This window comes from Rhea pennata, chromosome 25 (assembly GCF_028389875.1).
Source record: "Rhea pennata isolate bPtePen1 chromosome 25, bPtePen1.pri, whole genome shotgun sequence".
Taxonomy (NCBI): Eukaryota; Metazoa; Chordata; class Aves; order Rheiformes; family Rheidae; genus Rhea; species Rhea pennata.
In genome coordinates this window covers 6371813-6394321 of record NC_084687.1, presented here as the reverse complement: position 1 = coordinate 6394321, position 22509 = coordinate 6371813, and the positions used below count along the sequence as shown (strand labels likewise).

The 22509-nt window shown below is 50.2% G+C and overlaps 1 protein-coding gene across 5 annotated transcripts in view; it reads left to right on the top strand.

Annotated features, from left to right (window-relative positions):
- PLXNA2 (plexin A2) overlaps nucleotides 1-22509 on the top strand; it is a 171182-nt gene that overhangs the window by 107788 nt on the left and 40885 nt on the right. For 4 of the 5 annotated variants that reach the window (XM_062595159.1, XM_062595161.1, XM_062595162.1 and 1 more), the window contains exons 8-12: nucleotides 791-887; nucleotides 5239-5353; nucleotides 14757-14957; nucleotides 16716-16812; nucleotides 16987-17180. In XM_062595159.1, the coding sequence (XP_062451143.1) occupies nucleotides 791-887; nucleotides 5239-5353; nucleotides 14757-14957; nucleotides 16716-16812; nucleotides 16987-17180 (704 nt within the window). Of the gene's footprint in view, nucleotides 1-790; nucleotides 888-5238; nucleotides 5354-14756; nucleotides 14958-16715; nucleotides 16813-16986; nucleotides 17181-17265; nucleotides 17375-22509 lie in introns of those variants that run through there. The other variant, XM_062595164.1, reaches the window with a different exon arrangement.

Sequence of the window (22509 nt, the reverse complement as noted above, 5' to 3'; positions counted from 1 at the left end):
GTTTCTATTTTTCGATCCTGGTCTTTGGGTTGTTTCTTCATTAATGCTACTGCTGTCACATTTTCTCTTCCCGTAATGAAAATGCTACTTGCTTAAAACTCATTTTTTTTCCTTGGCATCCTTCCAGGTGTCTCCCAAGCTTCCCTGCTGATATCTTTGCATTTCTAAAACAGTATATGGAGGCTGAGTACTAGTGAACACGGAGCTGCTGAGAGCCATGGGGGCAGCCAGGCCAGTGCAGACGTAGCCCACAGCAGCTCTGGGAGAACAATCTGCCCTTAATGAATCGGGTGCTGAGTCTCCTAAAAAGCTCCGTTAATGCCCTTGTTTCCAAAATTGTCTCCTGTTCTAGTCTTGGGCTGCTTGTCAGAGTAGACTGAGTTAGTATGTTTTTGTGCTGAGGAGAGAAGTTCTTTAAGGAATGGGATGAAATCCCAAACTCATTTCAGATGTGACCTAAGGCAGTGTTTAGACCCTGTGTCTTCAACGCATTTTACCGTCAAATCTGATTTGGTTTGGAGGGATTGCTGGAGACAGCTAGCTCAGCTCCCGGAGGTGCTTGGGAGAGGCAGCCCGGGGCAGGCGGCTGCGCTGGCTGCTCGGGGCCGAACCTCGGGAGCTGGTGCAGACTCGCAGTCATGCGCCTTCGAGAGCAGGACAGCAAGAGCAACCTGCTTTCCACCTCCTACCCCAACGCAGATGGCTTGGGAAACTGTCAGACAGGCCCAGAGAGGATGCCCCCACGTCTTCTGTTGCTGGAGTGACTGTCTGGCTATTTTTCGCTCTGCAGACTGGTTTGGCGTCGTGCTGCAGCTGAAATCTAGGGAGACTGGGAAGACATTTGTCAGCACGGAGCTCAAGTTCTACAACTGCAGTGCCCACCAGCTGTGAGTACACCCTCCCTTCTCCTCGCTGGCCTAAGCAGGGAGTAGGTTTCTTATTTATTCATCTGTTTTTGAGGGGTATAGTCAACTGTTTTTCCCAGAAGCCACCGTTTCTCCAGGCTAGCTAGCAAATCGAAGCCACTCTGAACTAATCCATGTAAAGCCCCAAAGCCTTTTCTGTGCCTCTGAGATGCATGAGGGAGGGATGTATGGAGGGAAGCAGCAGACTGAAAAAGAGAAAGGGCTATTAAATGAGTGCTGGACTGCAGGCCCAACAGGAGGGGTTTATCATGCTGTCAGGTTCAGTGCCAGGAGAGAGGTACTCTGAGCCAGCAATTGAAGGAGAGCCTGCAGGTCCCTGCTTGCGTGAACCTTTCCAAATCTGTGTATAGGTTTCTCTGCCTCAAGAGACAGAGACTGAGTGAGCCTGAAAAAACCTTAACATGCTGGTGCCCCCAAGCTGCATGATCCTGCAACTGTGAACTCAGCTAGATCTTCCCAGGCAGCTGGCAAAGGGAGAGCAGAGTGTCTCTGGGAGACTCCAGGAAAGCAGGCTGTGAGCATGCCCAGAGGAGATGGACCCTCTCCCCTCTGCACCAAGCCAGGAGTGCGTGGTGCTGGGTCCTGCACAGATCCTCCACGAGATCAAGGAGGACACTGTAGCAGGAGGCAACCTCAGGAGGGCAGCAGCGGGGAAGTCTCCGGCATGGGCATTTGAGCACAGCTGATGTACTCAAGATGGAGTGAGCAAAAGCGTTCTGAGCAGAGAGGCTCCCTGCTGCCTGTCTCCCCTCGGTCCAGGTAGGGAGGCCCTCCAGAGCCCACTGCAGCTGCACGAGTGTCAGCCTGAGCATTTGACCGCGGGCGCTGAGAGCTGCTCCGAGAGGGCAGGCAGTGCAAGGCCCCCGCGCTGCTGAGCGTTGTACAAACATATCCCCCACGGGCACATCTTCCACTCCTGGCCCTGGAAGGCAGCGCGCAGCTGGCTGGCCTTAAAAGCATGTTTACAGATCTGAAGTGTTTATAGATTCCTCTCTAGAAACAAAGCAAGCCTCAAACTCCAAAGTGAAATGCAGGCAGGACCTGCCAGAAGTCAGATTACGAAAGGCAGGCTGACCTGCAAGGCTGGGTGGCATCTCCCGCTGCAGGGGTCAGCCGTCAGCTCTGCTTTTGGAGCATGATTTGCTGCTCTAGCTGGTTGTTAGGGGTCAAGAAGTGCCAACATAGAGTCATTCCCAACCTTTCTGAACTAGATTTAAAGCCTCAAACTATATGACCTTCCCTGATGTACTTGTTAGACTGTGGTGTGTCCTGATGAGCTTGGCTTGCAGGGAGTTTTTCTAGGCATATATTCAAAAAAAATCTAGGGGGCAGGGGGAGGCACAGCACATAGCAGGGCTACCAGGATGAAAGGAGCCCTGTGAGTCTCCTCACATTATCTCTCATGGTAGACCGCATGCGTTTCTCCAGCGATCGTTGCCTCCCATCATGTTAACGCTTGTGTGCAACTTTGTCCGTACTGTGTTGTCCCTCAGTCAAGCTTTCTAGCATCAGCCTCTGCCTCTCGCCCGCTGCCAACACATGCAGTCCTTTCAGCAGTTTTGCTAGATTCTCATAGCTCTGGATTTGCTCAAGGGATAACATTACAGGGGACTTTTACTTTCTCTTAGAAGTGGAGGTTTGAATCAGGAGAGGTGATACATCTCCTCTGTCCAGTCATTTGGCTTCATCTGACCATGTGTTTGGAGACAATATGTTAGCATGGTTGTGAACTCTGTAGCGCTTACGTCAAACTGGGCTCGTTATCAGTAAGTTCAATGAGGGCATGAGCCAGCCTAGCAGGAATGAATCACAACACATGAAAGAGAGAAAGGAAGACAGGTCTCAGCTGCTGCAGAAGACAGAGCCATTGATTTCTGAGACTCTTCATTGCAACTGCTAGGGAGTTTAGAGACAAGGCTGGGGAGCAGCTCCGCCATTGCTGGCTGCATGGTAGCAAAAGAAATGATTCTGTGCTTTGTGTGAAGCATGTACCCTCTGGGAGTTTGCTTTAGGCTAAGAAGGGCAGATGCTTGTGGTTGGCGAAGACAAGAATAGGCTGTTTTTGCAGACTGATTCTGTTAAACTTCAGACGCTGATCAAAATGTGAGTGCACAGGCTGAGGTGGCTCAGCTCTCAGGTACATGCATTCCTGTGTCCCAGGGGGTTCCAGGCGGGCCTAGGGAACTCGGTAGTGGTTTCGGTTTTAAGTCTATTTTAATAAGAGAAGGAATAGATGAGATGGAGAGATGCACCTTCATTGAGAAGTGAAGGAGAAACAGTGGTCCCTAAGAAAGCAGGGTCAGGATGAAAGAGCAAAAGTGGTGACCTTCTGCAAGACTGTGAGAGCTCAGGGTCTGCAGGGAGCCCTCAGCCTGCTCAGCTGGGGCCGAGCAGAGCTGAAAGCAGCAGCCAGAAAACCACAGGACAGTGAGAGGTGCCAAACCAAACTGTTGGCCTGGACGATCAAAGAGGTCCTCCCCCCTCGATCCCAGCAGTGCTAAGATCAGCAAAGAGCTTCATCAGGTCCAGCCAGGAAAGCTAAAGGCCAGGTCTGAGTCCGGTGAGGGAGGGTGGGAGAAATGCTACAGAAATGGGTCAGATAAATGAGTAATTAAATAGACTTGCAGCACTTGATATTTCTCCCCAGATTTGCATTTGCATGATTAGAATAAGCTTCCCTGGCTATTAAGGTCACTGTGAATGCATCAGAAGGAAAATACAATTAAGTTATTATATATGCATTCGAGGGGCAGCAGCTTGAAGAAGAAACACCAGGCAGTGGCACCTCTGCCCAGCTGGCCCAACACAGCTCAGGCAGGTTGAAGAGGCAGGGCAGTGACAACCTGCTCTCCTCCCTCACCGGCGACATTCGCCCAGAATGCACTTCAGAGCCTGAGGATTTGGGTGTTGTGCTGTGTCTGTTCTCCGTGTCCTTCCCAGGAAGAGGTGCAAGTGCAAGAATAACCCCCACAGCTTTCCATCAACCTTGCTGCTCTGGCTTCTGTCACTCCAGGTGGCATTTGTACCCCGGTACCAGCTGAATTGCTTGAGCCACAGTGATGTTGGTTTTATGTAGATGGCTGGCTTTTGGTAAAAAGATTGTTTTTATTCAAATTGCCCTTACTGATGTTATTTTAGAGAGGGAAAAAAAATTGTTCCTTATAAAGGAGCAGATTTGTTTGAAATTCAGATGTTTTTCAAGTCTTTCCCTTTGGGATCTAGAACAGCTTAAATAAAATGCCAAAACCAACTAGAAATGATGTTCTTGTAGGAAAGATGCTGACAGCCAGCACCTGGTCTCCGAGCATCGCTGACGGAGCCGAGCGCTCTGGCTTTTGCTACTCTCGTTCTGTCTCACCCTCTAGGTTTCTGCTGCCACGTTCCCGCGTCGTGCCAGTATGCCGAGGTGCTGGTAGGGTGGGCTGGTTGCAGGGTCCTGAGTGCTGATCCTTCTCCTGCCTGTCCAGCACCTTGGCTGAATCAAATCCCATGAGAGTGGCTTACGCTTATGCCAACAGACAGTCATCAAAGCACTGCTGTCATGTAACATCGAGGACCGGCCTCAGAGGTGGAGCAGGTTGCTCCTGCAAATAGTAACAGCTGTCATGAACCTTTCATCTAATTGGCAGCTGATTAGAAAGTAAGGGATAAAAAAATATCCAGCCAATTCCTTGGCACTTGGGCATACCCCATGTCTGAAAGGAGTCTCCAGTCTTTCAAAAAGATTTCATAAACAGTTAATTTCTTCCAATATAAATCAAAAGTGCTTGCTGGACACTTTGCTCTCCAAGGCCAAGCAGGAGTGTTACCATGGCTTTAGGCATTCCTAACTTGTAAAACAGCTGATCCAATTTTGCCAAGCTTCCTTTGTTTTCCACTTTCTACTGAAACTAAAAATTAAGTCCAGAGACTGTGTTTTGTTGTACCCCAGTGTAATGATGTGTCGTAAATCCACGCTTGGGTTTTATTAGTGAATGAATTTACAGGTTGTTTAAAGACTGTCTTTTGAGCGGTTTCCCAAACCTAAGATTGCACCGTTTGCTACTTTTGCTGTATCAGACCATCCCTTTCCTAGACCAGAAGCCGTTTATATAGTTCAGATTGCTGACAGAAGCAGGGTTTGACCAAACAACTGGAGTGATTCTAGCTGTAGGTCGGACTGTGTGGTCAGTTTTGGGTTAGTTTTCTCCAGAGCAGTTGTTACCCCGTGAGCGAAGCTGAGCCCGGGCTCCTGGCTAAGCCCAGCTGTGCCCGTGTGGGCGCTGCACCCTGGGAGCCAGCTCTGGAGCTGATCCTGTCTTCCTCTCCGCAGGTGCCTGTCCTGCGTGAACAGCGCTTTCCGCTGCCACTGGTGCAAGTACCGGAACCTCTGCACCCACGACCCCACCACGTGTTCCTTTCAGGAGGGGCGGATCAACGTCTCTGAGGTACTGGGGCTGTTTTGAGTGCTTCCTGCTGTGCTTTTCCTGTGGCACACGTAGCATAACCAATGTTAATATGAGGGGGTTTGACTTTGCAGAGGGCGGAGGGGTTCTCCTGCACGTCTGTCTTGACTGACATCTAAAAGTGCAGAAGCAGCTTTGAAGGAGCTTAGCAAGAAAGTGTCAGTCTAGCAAAAACACCAAACCTCTCCTAAGTGGGTGTGCTTAAATTCAGCAATAGCTATAATTTCTGTAATGCTTTCCTCCAGGGATCTCGAAGACTTCTCAGAGACCAGTACATTTCAGTCACTCTGCTTTATATACAAGGCACGCAGTGATTTGCCCAGCAGCAAGCGACCATTCAGATGCAGAGCTCTTGGTGGGGCTCCTGGTGTCATTCAGTGGGTTGTGTTGACCGGTCTGAAATTTATGGCTGTAGCCTGGCTGTAAACTCATTAGGAAGGGAATTACAAATGTGAACAGCCCCAAACTTTGAAAAGGAGAATTGGTTTGGGTTCCAGTGCTGTGAACCAGGAGCTATCTCTGTTAAGAGTTAATAAAAGGCATAGGGCTCAATTCCAAAAATGCTTCTAAAAGTTGGAAGGAGGCATAGCCCACAAGCAACTTTGCCAGACAGCAGTGAGGACACACGAGAATGCTGAACAAGCAAGGAAAGCAAGATTAACAAGGATGAATATGAACCCGCATCAGTAGATAGTGGAGGCACAGAGTGAATGCATGAGAAAAGGGAGGAAGATCAGTCAGTGGAGTAAAACACTGAGCCATTAAATGGATGTGACTCGAATTCCCAGGCTGCTAGCTGAACCAATCTTTGCTTTTCCTTCTTGCTAGTGGTGTGAAGTTTTTTTTTCCCTTCAGACTCAGAGCATTATCTGTCTTCCCAGACTTCACAATTACAGTCCTCATTTTTATAGGTCTTCAACCCTATGATATCAAAAATGTTTTTTAAAGCTGCTGTTTTTAAAGCTTGACAACTCTCTGGTAAAGTAGGACAATTCCATTATCTCCATTTTACTCTTGGGAAAGCATAGGAGATCATTACCTGAGATCACACCGAGTGAGTGAAGAGTTGGTGTCTGTCTGCCAGTTCCTGCTGTGATCTGCAGAGGAACAGGACTCTTACGTCTCCAAAGTTCTTCTCTGTTTCCTCATCTTGTAGAGCTTCCATTAGTTTGTTTCTTAGCAGTGGATGTTATATGTTGTCTAAAGCCTTTCTGGTGAATACTTTTGATTAGGGCTGATGATAATAATAAGGATGGTTTGCTGTTCATCATGACTTTTCTGCACCTCTGAACATGTGAACCCAGCCCTAATTCGTTTGCTTATTTAAAGTAAATGAATCAACACTTGTGTACACAGTGCAGTTCTAATGCCTTTATTATGGGTATTTCACTCGTGCTAACACATCAAATAAATGCCTCATAAAAGTTTCTTCACTTAAAACAATTCAGATCACAATGTTCTCATTGTGTCATGGCCTGATATATTGGCAAAGTGTTTGTGCTTATCAACATCGTTCCCTTCATAGCGGAAAGTCTATTGTGTTTGGAATCAGAACATTAATAACAGCCCTTCAGCCAGAATTGCCTCCATCAAGGAGGATTCAGAGAGAGCAACACACAGATACATGCTGGCCTACTTTCAGCCCCACGTGCGCTTTCTCACTTCAGATTTCCACACATGTTCACATGGGGTTCGAAATTTTCTTGTGACTTTATATTTAATTTACTAGAAAGCATACCAAATATTCCCTTTTACTCTTGGCCCATCATAACTTGTGTCCCAGCTGGATTCAGATGTGCAACCTATTCCCTTTGATGCTATTAGCAATCCTCTGTTTGCCTTAGGAAAGGAGAGGAGCTCAAAGCCATAGCCACGCTGCAAGGTGATAGTGGAAAGCAAACCCCTTTTTGTGATCTGTGCGCTTGCTCCTTGCAATTTTCTGAATCTACCGACTAAACTAAATGCTGCTGGTTTTTTGCCCTGCTTTCCATGAAAATACAACAGAGAGAACAAGCTTCTTTGTCTCCCTATGCCCCGTGGACAGGAACTGGTTCCTAAGCTCCAGTGCCCGTGTTCAGCAGCAGGTGCCGGTGACTCAGAGGGCTGGGGCTGGGGCTGGGGCTGGGTTGGTGCGTTGTCACGGAGGGTGGAGGGTGTCCGGTAAAGCCACCAGTGCTGGGAAATGATAATCATGGGCATTTATGATGCTTGAGAAAGGACGTAGCTTGACTGTCAGATATGTGTTTTATATCATGCTGTTGCCTTTTTAAAAGTTAAAGTATATTGTTTGTAAACAAGGCACATCTGATTTGGACTCATTGGTGAGTGAATACAGAAGCCTCCAACACCTTCAAAGCAGAGCTGTCTTCCAGGGTGGTGCTAACCGTTCGTGATATCTTCCGTCTGGTGGGAAGTTTCTGACATAGTGTAAAACCAGGCTGCTTTGAGGCTTTTGTTCTCAGGCAGGCGGTTCTCTAAGAGTTAATAACATAAGCACCTGTATTTTCAGCCTTTTCTTAGCCTGAGGCTTCATTTATCTGCAGAAGGTGCCTGGTTAGACATTGCTACCTAAGGAGCAACGAGAGCACAGAGGCCTGGGGCGGACTTGCACCCTAAAAGCAGGGTCTCTGCCAGGAGAGGTCTCGTGGCTGTGTAGCACTGACTGTCTCACTTTGCAAAGCTTCAGTCCCAAGGTGAAACAGATGGAGCCTTGAGACCTTTGCCGCTTCAAATCAGGCCTGTAATATCACTTTAATGTGTCTGAGGGGTTGGGTTTGTGTGTGTGTAAGGCTTATGGCTATAAAATGCATCTCTGTAAATGAATAAAACATGCAGATTAAGAAGAGTGTAGAAACATAGGTATAGTCTTACACCCGATCCCAGTGGAGAGCTAGAACCAAATAAATCCTATTAGTTTCCCAGAACATGTGATGCGTGCCTTCCTTGATGTCCACTGTGTGTGGATAATGTTGTTTCCACATGTGAGATGCTGAATTGGAAGGTGGAGTGTTTCAGATTCTTAAAGTTTAGTGCAGAGCCAGGTTTCAGCTCCGTTCTGACTCCTCTGAGTTTAGGTTTAAATTATTATGACTTTGAAAGCAATGTCTTTGCACCAGATTGTACCAGTTGATGCTCACTGCTGCTTGATGCTCCGTGACAGAAATAAAACAACTTTGAATTTCCTCATATCTATCTGTAAAGTCCCCATCTCAGAATACCTGAGTGGGGTCTGTAATGTGGAAGGGTCACATCTAAGTCCACTGAAGTCAGCAAATGACTTTATGTTGGGTTGCATCTGACTTCTAGAGATGTATGTGTTGGAAAGAGTACCAATAGCAACAAAAAGCCTGGGCGTGCAGCAAGACTAAGTCGTCTCTATTTGGAAAGATTGGTTTGAGCTTATTGGCAACCCTTTTTGTCAGTAGATTTCTGATATATGTGAGCTGCGGTGTTTACTCTTTGGGGGCAAGGAGACATGTGGGAAAATGTGCTGTACCGCTGCAGCGGGTGGGCAGCAGTGTTGGGCATCAAAGAAGGAAGTTCCCACCTGTATTCTGTCCCCGCTTGGGTGAGCAGAAGTTTTGTCAGAGGTCACTGTTATCCTCACATCTGGTCCACAAGGTTGTTCATGGGGGAGAAAAGTCTCCGGACTTTGGTGTCTGTATTTACATGGCTGTAAATATCTTGGCACTTTATAAAATACAGGCCGAGACATGAGTTACAGCACATTCATACCGCGTGAAACACAGGAGAAAAGGTCATTTGATATGAATTTTAGTGAGAAAAATCTAGTTTCAACTGACTTTCTTCCTTTTATGTGTGGTTGCTAAGGGGCAAGACCTGCTCTCCTTTCCAGTAGCATAAATGAAGAGTAATGTGTTTCCATGAGTAATGGAAACTGTAATTTATATCACTGGGAACATAACTAAGAGCCAAGGGTTTATATTCATGTGCCAGGTTCATTTATGTTTCTAACTTTACAATGTGTAATGAGGTAACATTTGTAGAGTTTTTTTTTTTTTTTTTTTTTTTTTAAGGTGACAAGTACAAAAATATTGTATTTTCTTCCGCTTGAGCTGGATTCTGTAGTCAAAAGGAATGTCCCTCATTTCTGGAGGATTTTTTGCAAATAAGAGCAAGAAGATTTGACCTACTAAAACTGTTCTGTTAAGCACAAGTAACAAACCTGGGTGCTCTGTTCTGCTCCAGAGAAAGATGCAAATCTCTGGTGTTGGAGATGTTTATAGACCTCGGAAGCTCTGAGGCTAAAAGGTGCTGGAGAAGCGTAAGATATCTTTGTAAGTTATGTGTGATGATATTTCGTACATAGAACATTCCTTACAAGTCTGTACCGCTAAGGCATTGAAGTCTTGTCTTTCTCCAGCAAATCTCTTGATTTGTGTTTATTCTGGTTTACAGAAGTCAGAACGATAATGAGAGAATCCAGCGTGTGTTTGCTTAGCAAGAGGAGGTAATAACGGCCTTTCTAGCTCACTGCAGGATTTACTTCTCATGAATTAAAAAACAAAGCAAACTGATTAGGGAACAAATTACATATTCCACTGACTGCAGTTCTCTCTTTTATTCTGTATTTTCCGGACACTCGGATCTTCCTGGCAGTAGCAGGGGTGAAAAGCAGAGTCGAGCAGGCCGAGCTGGGCCGTCCCGAGCAGGGCACGGTGCCGCTCGCCGCTCGCGGAGGGGACCTTCCCCCGGGGCGCGCGGCAGGGGCGAGGGTGCCAGCCGCCTGGCAGCGACCAGGCAGTTCCCAGCAGGTGAAGAAGCACCGCGAGAGGCATCGAGGAAGCCGCCGATACGCCCCAGCAAAGCCGCTTTTAAATCCGGTAGCGCCTGGAGGAGGTTGCGAATGGGCAACCACGGCAGCAATTTAAGGAAAGAAGACCTGAAAGCTGAACGCGGAGCTTGGGTTGGAAGCGGCACAAATAGGGGAGCGAGAGCCCCCAGCAGCGCTGCCCGCGATGCGTGCGGCAGCCGAGCGAGCCCAGCACCCTCCGCAAGCCCTACAGGTTTTTGGAGCTTCGTTCGCTCGTCTGATAAATTCAGTAGCAACCGCCAGCAGCGCTGTGGCTCCCCGCAAGTGCCCTGTGCTTTCGGTAACGTGGCATCTTCCTGCACATCCCTCCATTCCTAAATGCATACCCCTTATTAACGTGGTCAGTGTAGCTGTCAGGCAACACCGAGGGGCTGCAATGCTCCGCTCGCCCCGGAGCGGAGGGCGCTCAGTCTGGCTGGCTTTCTTTTCACCAGAATCCCAATGTGACATTTTTCTCCCAGTGAAACCCCTGCTCAAAGAAAAGGAAGAGAAAATCTATTATATCCTGCTCGCCTCTAATGACGCTAGAACAATTTTTGCTACCTGCATTTCCAGTACTACAGAGCAGATTTGAAAATGTAAGTCCCCTCCTATGTCTCGGTAGGAAAAAGCATTTCTTAACAGTCATCTCACGAATGGCGGTGGCCAGAAAGGATAATGATCCATAACATATTCATTTTTCTCAGGACTGTGCACTGAGATTCTCCCTCTGGTGATATAGTTAGAGATTTTTATATTTTATCACAATGCGATAAAAGATTTTACAATTCCAGGACACCTTTCCTCCCAAACATAGACTTTCCAAAGAGCTGGGAACCTCCCTGGACCCATTCCTCTCCTGTTGGTCCTCTATAACACTTTGAGGTTAATTGCAAAAAGCCCAAATGCAGTAAGATCTTGAGTATAAAATGGTACATGTGTGACGTGTAGCAAGGAGGAAGAGGTGTAGGTGCCAAGACTGCCCGGATTTGGGAAGGGAATACGCTGTGGATCTTAGCAGTTTGCTGGGGGTAGGGTAAAGGCTGAGCTGGGATTTGAACCCCTGACACCAGGCCCTCGGGAGCCTCGTAGGTGAGGTTCCCTTGCAGCCTGCAAACCTGCTCCGCGGGAGAAAGCGGCTGCTCTTCCCTTCCCAGCAGAGCCAGCTTTCTTGCTGCTGGAGTTTAAAATCACTCCTGGCTGTTAATCCGTGAAAGTCCCTGTTAGAAATAAAATAAAAAATACATACGGAAAAGTGCCACTAAAAAGGTTTATGAGGCAGCAGTTTAAGCTACCGGCTCCTCCGAGCGAGGGTAGCATCTGGTTCTCGTTTACGACTTGCCTGAGCCCGTAGCGAAACAACCTCGGAGGAGCCGGGCGCCTGCTGCCCGCGCGCCCGGCCGCGGCGCTCGGCTTCGCTGCCAGCCGGGGTGCCGAAGGCGAGGGACACGCAGCCCCGCTGGTGGGTTTTTTTCCTCCAAAATTCTACTTTAATTTGCGATTAATTATTTAGTACCACCTACCTACAGGTATTTAGGTTTCTATTTCCAGTCAATCAAAGGGAGTTAGAGCTAAACCGAATTTAAACGCTTGTGACAGAAGCTTCCTCTCTGCACGTTGCCGTTCCTGATGTCTAAAGCAAGGGAAGCTCGTCTCCCCCGGGATGGCGAGAAGGGGTAGTGTGCGGGGTGGGGAGATCCCACGGGTAGGGGATGGGAGGAACGGCACATCAGTATCGTGCTTCGGGAGGTCTTTTTTGGAGTGCAGCTTCCAGTATCGTTCGGACGTGCAGCAGGCGCTCGTGGCTCGTGCGCAACTGCTGGTCTGCTCCGCTGCAGAGTGCTGTTTGCAGGGACAAGTTTGTTTTATTTTGCATACAACCTGCCTGGTGAAGCCCTGAGCTACTGCAATATAAAACTTGCTGTTAATTAACAATTGCATTCTTTTGGCCAGATAGCGGCAGAAGTGGAAACAAAACACAGCAGTTCTCTGCACTTAACGTTTTGACTGCTGGGCTTAGTGTTTTAAGAGCCCAAGACCACCTACTGCCACGTTTTTGAATACGTAGTCTTGGAGGCAGCAGCTTTTTGCTCTTTTTTCCTTTACTGCAGTCACACGGAGGGTTGAAATGTTTTCATATTGTTTTCGCTGGAAAATTTAATAGACTGCTTCCAGTTTCATGATATTTTGTACACTCCAAAATGAGGCATTTTTCAGGGATTGAGTAACTTTCATTGCAAATCTTTCACCAGCTCTAGCTGAGAACTCCTAAATTTGTTTACGAAATTGCCATCACGGAATAAGCATCGTCCTTTACTAAATGCAGCTTTCACCTGCGCTGGGGTCAGCCTGGGGAGCCTCTGCGTCCTTCCAGGTCCCCAGCGGCTCCTGAAGCTCCCACCGCCGGCGGCTTCAGTTCCAGCTCCACTGGTTGCTGTTAGCAAACCTGGTGCCGTGTGTTGCAGGAACAGGACCTGGTTAACAGCCTCAGCTCTTAACCACAGGTTGCATCAGACTCTTCCCCAGAGTCTGCTGTGGTTTGCTGGTTCTCTAGAGCCCTACTCGATGCCGGGACACGGAGAGCCCGTCAGCCTTTCTTTCCTCATCCGTTCCATGCATGCTTCTCCAGACTGGAGCAGGGAGGGCCCGAAGTGATGCTTCTTTGTGCTGTTTTGTTTCGACCCCTCTTCCTTGCCTTCCTCCTCCTCCAGCTGAGCAGCCTCCCGCTGCTCCTGGTTGCCTTTTCCTGGTCGTTCCCCCCCCACCACCCCACGGTTAGCCATGGCCTGGCAGGATGATGACGCTTTAAGGCTGTAGCTATAACATGCTTCCAAATTTGCATTTGACTCAGCTGGAACAGCTCCAGTTTCTATCCCTGAGGTGAACAGACTTTGATCTGAAGCAGGAGCTGCTGCCACTGACCATTTGCTTGAATCACTGAGTTTCCCTGGAAAATCCCTTTCCCTCCTGCCCAGCAGCTGCCAGGGCTCCAGATAAACCAGGAAAGCTCCTGCACGCCGACAGCTGGCTTTGCAAAAGCCCCGTAAGGTACCTGAAGGGCCTATTTCCAGAAGAGTTGGAGGCTTCCATTTCTGAGGCCCAAAGGGTGCGTTGTGAAGAAGACAGAGAACGAATGTCTCAGATTCGAGGGGTATCAGCGTTCTTCTGCACAGAGGTCCGGCACCTCCCGGGCCAGCCTCGCGCCTTGGCCAGCGCGGCACGGTGCCTGCAGCGAACGCCCCGTCGCAGGAGCTCTGCAGTTGCCTGTGGGTGGTTGCTGTCTTCACCGCGTGGCGAGGGACAGGCAGCGTTCCCCATTACTGTGCAGCGTCTCCTGCCCCACCGGTCCGTACTAAGATCGAGTCGCACACGCACCAGTTCAGTTTGGTTTCAGTGTCCCTCCGCTGGAAGAGATCCCTCCTGGTGTTAGCTCCTCAGATCGAGAGCAGCCTCCTCTTTGGTGAGAACATCACACAGGAAAGCGCTGCAGGACCTTCACAGATACCATTTGCTGGAGGAGGCTCTGAGTTTATTGCACGTGCCAAACGCTTTCTGTGATTCCTAGAGAAAAGGCCGGTTTAGCAGATTTTCCCAGGCCCCGGGGAGTCAGGATTAGGGTGCTTAATCCTGTCTGAGAAAACCCTAACCCTGCACTCCCTGGATACTTACTGCAACCAAATCCTCCTGTCCTTGGACGTCCTCCGCTTTGCAGCAGCCCGGAGGAGGGAAGAGCATCGCATCCCAGAAACAGAGCCGGTGGCTTGGCTCGGCTCGGCTCGGCTCGGGATGCCTGGCAGGCCCAGCTGGAGGAGGCCCACATCCACCCCGGGACCTCGCAGCTAAGACACTCTCAGCACAAACAGCAGCGTGGGGGCACTGCAGTGAGCTCCCTGGGGGTTTCAGAAAGGCGAGATTTCGGAAAATGGTGAGGGTGAAAGCAGATAGAGCAGAAATCAATGCAGCGTCTGAAATTGGTGGCATGTTGGCATAACTTCGCTCAGACAGGACAGAGCAGAACAGTACCTGGTAGCAAGAGGGAAGCACGTCCCATGCTGATCAGCCTTCTTTTGAAGCAGCACACATTCGTGTGCTGCAAGCGATGAAACGAGATTAAAAAAAAAAAAACAGGGTGAGCGTGCAGCGAGCGGCAGGAGCAGCCAGTCCACCTCGCAGAGGAGCCGGGCGCCGAGGCAGGCGGACACGGGCTGCCTCCTGCTTCTGCAGGGACGGCGAGAGCCGGGGGTAGGAGGCCTCGTGGCTCCAGAGATAAAACCCGTAACCCGCAGCAAGCTGGGGGGAAGGAGGGTGCCGTCGCGCTCTTCTCTGCATAGCGATGCTCCTTCCTGTGTGACTGCAATGACAAACTCAGCACCGCTCCCCGGGCAGGGAGACTGCATCAAGGGGCTCTTTTTTCTGCACTTAGTTTGTGGCAGACCGAGGAACGTGGCAGGGATTTGCTGATCCCGGGTGCCGAGGCTTTGGATGACTGTCCCGAGCGCCGCGGGGCTGCGAGGCGGCCGGAGCAGTTGGCTGAGCGTCGCGGTAACCTCTGCTCTCTTGTGTCTCCCCCAGGACTGCCCGCAGCTCCTGCCCACCGAGGAGATCCTGATCCCGGTGGGAGAGGTGAAACCCATCACGCTGAAAGCCCGAAACCTGCCCCAGCCGCAGTCGGGCCAGCGCGGGTACGAGTGCGTGCTCAGCATCCAGGGAGCGATCCACCGCGTGCCCGCCCTGCGCTTCAACAGCTCCAGCGTCCAGTGCCAGAACAGCTCGGTGAGGCTCCGGGGAAGGGCACGGAGGAGCGAGCAGGGCAAAGCGCGAGGGGCTGCGGCGGCGGCGGGGCGGCGGGTCGCGTCCCTGCTCCGTGGGGCCGCCCGGGCGCAGCCCTGCCTGCGGACGGGGGCTCGCGGCGCAGACGCTGCGAAAGAGGCCGGTTTAACCTCAGGAGAAGGGGGAGGGAACTGGTTTGGGGGTAGGAAAGAGTGAAGAACCCGAGAGGTAAGCTAATTCCGACTTCCAGGTGGGAATCTGCCGTGGGCACGCAAGGTGTTCAATTATAGCACTGGCCCGGGGAAGATCCGTCATCCGGCAGCCGCTTGTCCGACCGCAGGGGGTCAGCGAGGAGGAGGAGGAGGAGGAAGAGGGCACAAGACAAAGGTGTTCAGGGGAGCTAATTCACAGCGGAGAGATAAGGAGAATCGCAGAGCCCTTATCAGGGAGCTGTCAGATCCCAGGCCAGGGCGGCTTGACGGCAGAGAAGCCGCGCGGAGCGGGGAGGGGGGGGAAAGGAGCGCTGCCGGCGCGACGCGGCGCTGCAGGGAGCTGCAGACGGCCCCGGGATGCCGCTGCGGGAGCGGGCGGGGGGCAGCTCTGCCGCGGGACGTGGCGCAGCCCCGGCGAGCAGACCTGGGAGGCTTTTGCTGCCAGCTCGCCGCGGCGCCTTTGGGAAGGCTCGATGTCAAAAGCGTAGCGGTTCTCCCAGGGAGGGCTTTAACTCGCCGTGCATAAGGCAAACACAAGCTTCCCTCTGCCCAAAGCGCACCCTCCACCTGCACCGCATGGGCGCATCCCGAGCACGCTCCGGCGGCGAGAAGGGCAGGGGAGAACTTGCTCCTCTGAGTCCTCGCTGTGCACTCGGAGCGGTCCTTGGGCAAATAGGGCGCGAGCAGTTTGTTTAGGCAGCAGAACGAAGAACTTCAGGGTCTACTTTAATATTCAGCGAAGATGGTCTTAAATTGTTAATGAAGTTTTGAATTTTTAAAAATTTCACCAGACATTTATACATCACTTGCTGTCTTTGGGCCTTGCAGCTTGGTGGCTAATAAATGTATTAATACTATATAGTACTTTTCCTATCCAAAGTGATTTATAAACATAGGAAAGCACTTTTATCACTGTTAGGCAAATAGGAAAAAGTAGGTAGAGATTTTAAGGGCAATTCTGTACTTGCAGTTCTATCAGTTGAGCAGAAGGTCTGGTTTCATACAAACTTCATAGAAGGCATGCAAAGCAATATGTAACCAGATGTACGGTATAACTAAATGTAAGTGAAAACTATGTGGTTTCTGCACGTGGACAAGCTCTGCACGGTCTGCCTTCTCCGTTACTGCCCGTTTTACCAGCCAGAGCTGCGCAGCGTGGTCTTCGGCTCCCAGTGACACCGGGCTGCGTGGTGCCTAGAGGAGAAGGTGGCCTGCAGGCAGCATCCTTCTGGCCTGCTTCACTGGAGGGGCCGTATTGATAAGCCAGCGACTGAGTGACAAGAGCAGCTTATGAGAGTGGAATAATTAATCTATTACCTCTCTAGGGGCCTGGGTCTGATTTAATTATCTCTTCCTGGTGAGCGTGAGGGAGCCGGAGCAGGACCCTGGGGATGAAGTGTAAACCTGTTGGTCGTTCAGACATCAGCACAGGTTTTTAACTGAAGAATGGACATCGTTTAAAAACAAACAACAAAAAAAAGACCCTCTTTTTGCATTAGTGACTCTGATACATCCTCCCAAGCATCTCACTCTCAATCTTCTTCTTTAGTATCTCTATGATGGGACGGACATAAGCAACTTAGCAGTGGACTTTGCTGTGGTTTGGAACGGGAACTTTGTTATCGACAACCCCGAGGATTTGAAAGGTGACGTCCGCTCGGGTTTGGTTTTGCGGCGTGGGAAGGGGGGCTGGGAAGCGGGATTTAAGGGAGAGCTGTGTTACTGCAGCCGGGGGTGTCGCGTCCCTGGGAGATCGACTCCTCTCAGCCCCGGGGACCGGCGCAGCGGCGCTCAGCCCTGCTCGTCCTCCCTCTCCGCAGTTCACCTGTACAAGTGCGCGGCCCAGCGGGAGAGCTGCGGCCTCTGCCTCAAGGCCGAGCAGAAGTTCGAGTGCGGCTGGTGCAGCGGCGAGGCCAAGTGCACGCTGCGCCGGCATTGCAGCTCCCCCGCCGTTCAGCCCTGGCTCGACTGGTCCAGCAGAAACGTCAAGTGCTCCAACCCACGCATCACCGAGGTAAGTGAGGGTGCCTGGAGGCTGTCCGGCTCCGGCCTGTTCTCCTTAATTTTAGCAAAATTGATTTGCATCTGTTTCCATCTAGTCTGAAAATACATCATCGTCTGCCCTGCGCCGAAGAAGAGCGAATAAAACGCTCCACTACTTTCCGTGAAATTAATGTGCAGATTCTTTAGCACATGAGCAGAGTTTGCAACCCGGCTGCCCCCGCGCTGCAGCTGTCACTTGCCAGGCATCGCTCTCAGCAGTGGGGTGACCGCTATGGACTGCTGCATGAATGCTAATTAAACTGGGGAGCTAATTAGTCTATAGTTGATGTTTCTGATGTTTCTGCTCAGACCACTGAGGGATGCAAAATGTCTCCCAGGAGCATTTTTACCAGTAAAACTGCTCTTGGTCTGTTAACGTTACTATTAGGAGTGACACTCGCATCAGGTGGGGATGAGAGAAGGTTTTGGTTTCTCAGTGAACTTCCCCCCCCAGTAGCCTCCCTTGTCTTGAGCACTCGTCCATACTGCAAAGGAGGAGGACCAGGGTGTAAAACAACGTGGTAGTGAAGTGGCCTCTTGCGCTGATGTTTGTGGCTAAACAAGGGCTTTTCAGCATACGTACTTGTACCAGCTTAACTAAGACCTTCTTGACAACATGGAAGTTTCCTCTTAACTCAAATTAGTTTCTAAATCAGCTTGTTAAACTAGCTCATGCTCAAAACCCCAGGGAGGCAGGCATTAGCCTCCTCTGTATCAAGGAGAGGAGGAAACTGTAGAGGCTCGTAGCGTTGCGATGGGGCTGGGCTTGACTGATGGAGGATCTCGCCAAGGAGACTCCATCTGGCCCAAGGGGACATCACTGGGCCTCTGGCATTTCTTTCCTAAACTTTCTTCCTGGCTGAGTCATGCCAGTAACGGGCAGCTATTTCCCTTGTGCAGAGTTTTGTAGACACTGAAGCGCAGAGCGGAGCTGGCGAGATGGCAGAAGAGAGGTCGGGGTGGCTCTGATCACGTGGAGAGGTGAACACGTTACAAAAAATACTGAGTCTGCCCCTTCCTTAGTCTCTTTGTTTATCTGGCAGGTTGTAGCTATTTATATATAAATAAAATGAGCCTCCAGGGCTTGCCTGGCTGTTGACCTTGTCCTGCCCGTTACGAGCGACCGAAGTTAACCAGGTTAAAGTTAACCCTCGGCGGCTGCAGTGTGGCGACAGGGAGGTCTGCTCTGGAGTTTAGGTTGGGTGATGGAGGGCCCCTTACTGGGGCCCAAGGTCATTTGGCTTTTGCTTTCATGAGCAGGGAGCCCTGCCAGCACCGGCACTTTCCAAGTCAGAGCCCTTCCAGAAAAGGGGGCCTAGCAGCAAGATCTCCTGGTCCCCATTGCCATTAACTTTTTAAAAGTTACGGAGGGAGTTAACGCAAACGGCAGCGAGCGTTGCCCAGGCTGTGCTGCCGTGCCCGTCCCGCTGGGCAGCAGAAGCCTATCGAAGATAGTGGCTCACAGCAGCTTTATGCCTCCTCTCCCTAAGCCTTTTTAAGGAATCGAGTGAGCTGTCTCCCGCTGTCCCCTGCAGCAGGAGGCAGCTCCCCTTTTCCTTATCCGAGCATTGTGGGTGCACGAGGTTATGTTACAGGATGCCACGAGCAAAATGGCCTCTGCCTGAGATTTTCTTCATCATAAACTGTTCAGACAGTTGTAACATTTAAGAAGTCTTAGATTTATTTACCCCTCCTAGAGCTAAGCAAAGAAGGGGAAAAAATACTCTGTTCCAGCCACTAAATAATTTGCATCTGAGCATTTTCAGGCTGGCTCTCATTGCTGGCTGCAGGCACGGCACTGTCACAGAGTATTTTATCACTGTCCAACTTGAAAGCAATATTTTTGGTCTCCATCCAAGGAGGAGAGAGCAGAGCTTTGCTGTTACACGTTTCTTGTCTCCGTAACCAGGTCTGTGTCTCAGCGTTCAAGGTGGGAGGCACGACGTGCCTCGCTGGGGATGTCTGAGCCTCGGGAGATTGCCCTGCGTGGATTTGGGGCTGAGACAGTGAGTAGGAAACTTTGCCTGTGCTTTTGTTGGCAGATCGGCCTATTCCACGGTGAGGGTCCGCAACTGGAAAGATAAGTTTTAGGGCAATCTGTCGTTTCATGCCCTCGGCTGGCTCTGGCAGTGCTGTGAGCTGTTGTGATTTTATCCTAAGTCTTGCAGTGTTTGGTGGTTTTCCTTGAACTCTGCCTCCCACTCTTGCTGTTATGAATTTACCTTTTACTTTTTTTTTAAGAAAGTTAAGTTTCCACTGCTGTGGAAAAAGAAGTGGAATGACAGAAGTAACTATAGCCTTCTTGGTGTGCTTTGACATCCGCAGATGGGGTACACGCTGTGTAGGGCTGAGTTTTGTGGCTGAATTGTGCAAGGTCTCGAGCAGTTGGGTCTACAGACAACGGCAGAGCCCGGCAGAAACCCCGCAGCTTTGGTATTGCACAGTGCAAACCTTGCGATATCACAGGATAACTTCTGCTATATTCCCCTTTTCCCTTCAGAACAGTTTATGAGATGGTCTTGGAGACCATAATACCTTTGCAGCCTTGACTGCTGTTGAGGCTGTTGGGTTCTTTTTTATTGGCATCTGAGCTTTTTGAGTATTTAAGGTCTCATTTGGCAACGTCCAGTCCTGCAGAGCCTGGTGCTCTGCACTGAAAACTGGTAGCAGAGAGCAGCTGGCCCCAGTGGGAACAACATGATGCTGGCAGGAGTCATCATTTGGGTGAAAAAGCTGGAAATGGTGACACAATGTCTCGATCCGCCTGGACTAGAGAGTAGCGTTGAGTCTCGTGCAAGTGCCTGTGTTAAAAGCACTCTGGATCACTCACATTAGAAGAAGAGTGTTTTCTGCTCCTTTTGCTTTCTAGGGCTGAGTTCCCTCTCTTATTCTCCAGCTGTAGGTGACAGGCCTCACTCCTAGGTTCCCGTACCTCTAGGGGATGCATAACTAGCAAGAAGAGATTGTGTTTTAATAGTCATGAAAGTAAATACAGTAGTATATAAAGTGTCCTTTTCTTTGGACGGTCTGACTGCAGGGCCGTACCGTCACTGCCAGTGTCCCTTTAACAGCATAAAACTTCCACATGGTCTGTGGTCTCAGCAATAAATAAATAAAAATCGGTTTTCTTGCGAACAAGCAGCACTCTGATCTCCTATTCATTTATTTGCAGGCCTCATTAATATAACATCAGTGCAACAAACAGCTGGGGGGGGGGTGTCAGGCTGAATAATGGAGTCGCTCTGCCGAGATGACAATTAGGCTCTGAATGTGCCATCAGCTAAGGCAGAGACAAGGAGGGATCATGCCGGGATGACAATGCTCATGTGCTGCTTTCCTGCTGGGCTCGTCAGCTGGGGCCCGCAGAGCTTAGAGGAAAATAAAAAAATAAAATAGAGAAAAGGATGAAGGTGGATGACATTTCGGGGAGGGGGTGGCAGTTATACCATCTATTCTGCAACCGGGTCGCACTCTCGGCACCCTAATGGATGCCAACTAGTAATACTGCAAAGCTGTTGTGGGCTCCCAGCTTGTCTCCGACTCTACAGAGGGAAAGGTCTGTCTGTGTCTTGCAAGTAGTCCTATTTCTCCCTGGCTTGTGCAGACACTTCTGGTTGAATATTGCTTTATTTCAGAAATGCTAAACCATGGAACTGGCAAACCATAAGGTGAAAACGTTGATCTTGCATTACAGGAGCGTCTTCTGCAGGCTGGAAACATGCTGGTGCTGCACTGGGGCTCAGGGGTCCTTTACCAGCCCAGGCTCTGCTGGTGCTCCCTGTTCAGAGCAGGACAACCGGGCACTGGCACTCCTCAGCTCTGCTTCTGCCTCAGCTGCTGAATTTCAGTGTCCCAAGGCAAATGCTTGCTGCTTTTTGTATCTGAAGGATACCATGATAGGAATCCTGAAGGACTTCATGAAAGATGTCTGGAGAGGATGTAAGAAGCAGCATGAGGTTAGGAGGGAGGAGAATGCATCTTTCATTGACTTGGTGGGACCTGTGTATAGATGGCTTATGAGGGAGCAGAATGGGGGGACACAAAGCTCATATCCAGAAAGAAGCCTTGAGAGAAGGGTTGTTGCTCTTCAGGGGTGCAGGCACTTTGCTTCAGAGCTGCAGCCGCTTATCGTACCAGTTACCGTAAGGCTCAGGTGTGGCCTCTGTGGAGGATTATGGGCATCTCACTGCCACGTTGATGCAACACCCTTAAGCTAGACCAGTAAAGTGAGGTGATTTGTACTGGTACAACCTACCTTGGTTTCAGGTAAGAAGCTGCACTAGCAGAAATGTGCACCTGTGTCCCGTAGGCCATGTAAGGGCAGAGTGCAAGGGTAAGCAAGCTCGTACCACCATCCATTTCGTCTGCGTACGTGCATCCTGTCTGTTGATAATCCAGTGCTTTGCAGTTGCTAGGTCCTGTCGTTGAACAGCATGGAGCATGCTTTATAAAAGAAGGGGGGTTGCTCACTTGTCTCGTGCAAGGAGAAACTGAGACAGACAGGAGAGGTGTCCTGCTAGAATAGTTTAGGAGATCAGCAAGACCAAAGGCTGTGCCTGCCAGGCCCTGCTTGAGATCTTAGTGATTTTTCAGACTGTTTCTGTTTTGCACATGTCCTAAAAGTTTCCAGCAGGGGTACAGCCCCTTCCACAGTAAATGTAAAACCCCTGACAACAGCCTTGGTTTTTTTCGAGCTCCCCCTTGTAGATTCTTTTGATCGTCCACAGGCCTCCAAGGCTGAAGACCTCTGTGCTAAACTCGTTACTGCTGGCTGCAGTAACTCAGATAACACGGAGAGCACTTTTGAGGGCAGATAGGAAGCAGATAAGTCTAATATTTTGGGGAAAATATTTCCTCCTAATCCTTTCTGTCTCAGCATTGAAACGCGGGCCGTCGTTACGGCGAGCTCTGCAGCTTCCCAACGCAACCACGTTTAGGGGTGCTTAAGATGGACCAGGAAGCCTGCAGCAGCCGCGGTGGCGCGTCTGCACAAAAACAGGCCTTGGAGCAAGCCAAGGTCCCGGCGCCGCGGGATGCCGGCCGCCCCTCGAGGGGTCACGCGCGGCCGCTGGACCTTTAAGACTTCTCCTCTTTCTGGGATTTTGACTGAATCTCCCCAGCTGTAATTAATTGAATGCATCTGTTCTAACCCCGGGGCTCCTTTATGGCACAGTTACTTCAAAACTGTTCAATTAGCGGCCACTAAAATCTAGGTCGAGCGGAGCTCTGTATCGGGGATTTTCCAGGTCAGGACGTTTTCAAAACGCGTGGTCGGCTCCGTTCGGTGTGGTCGGGCAGCT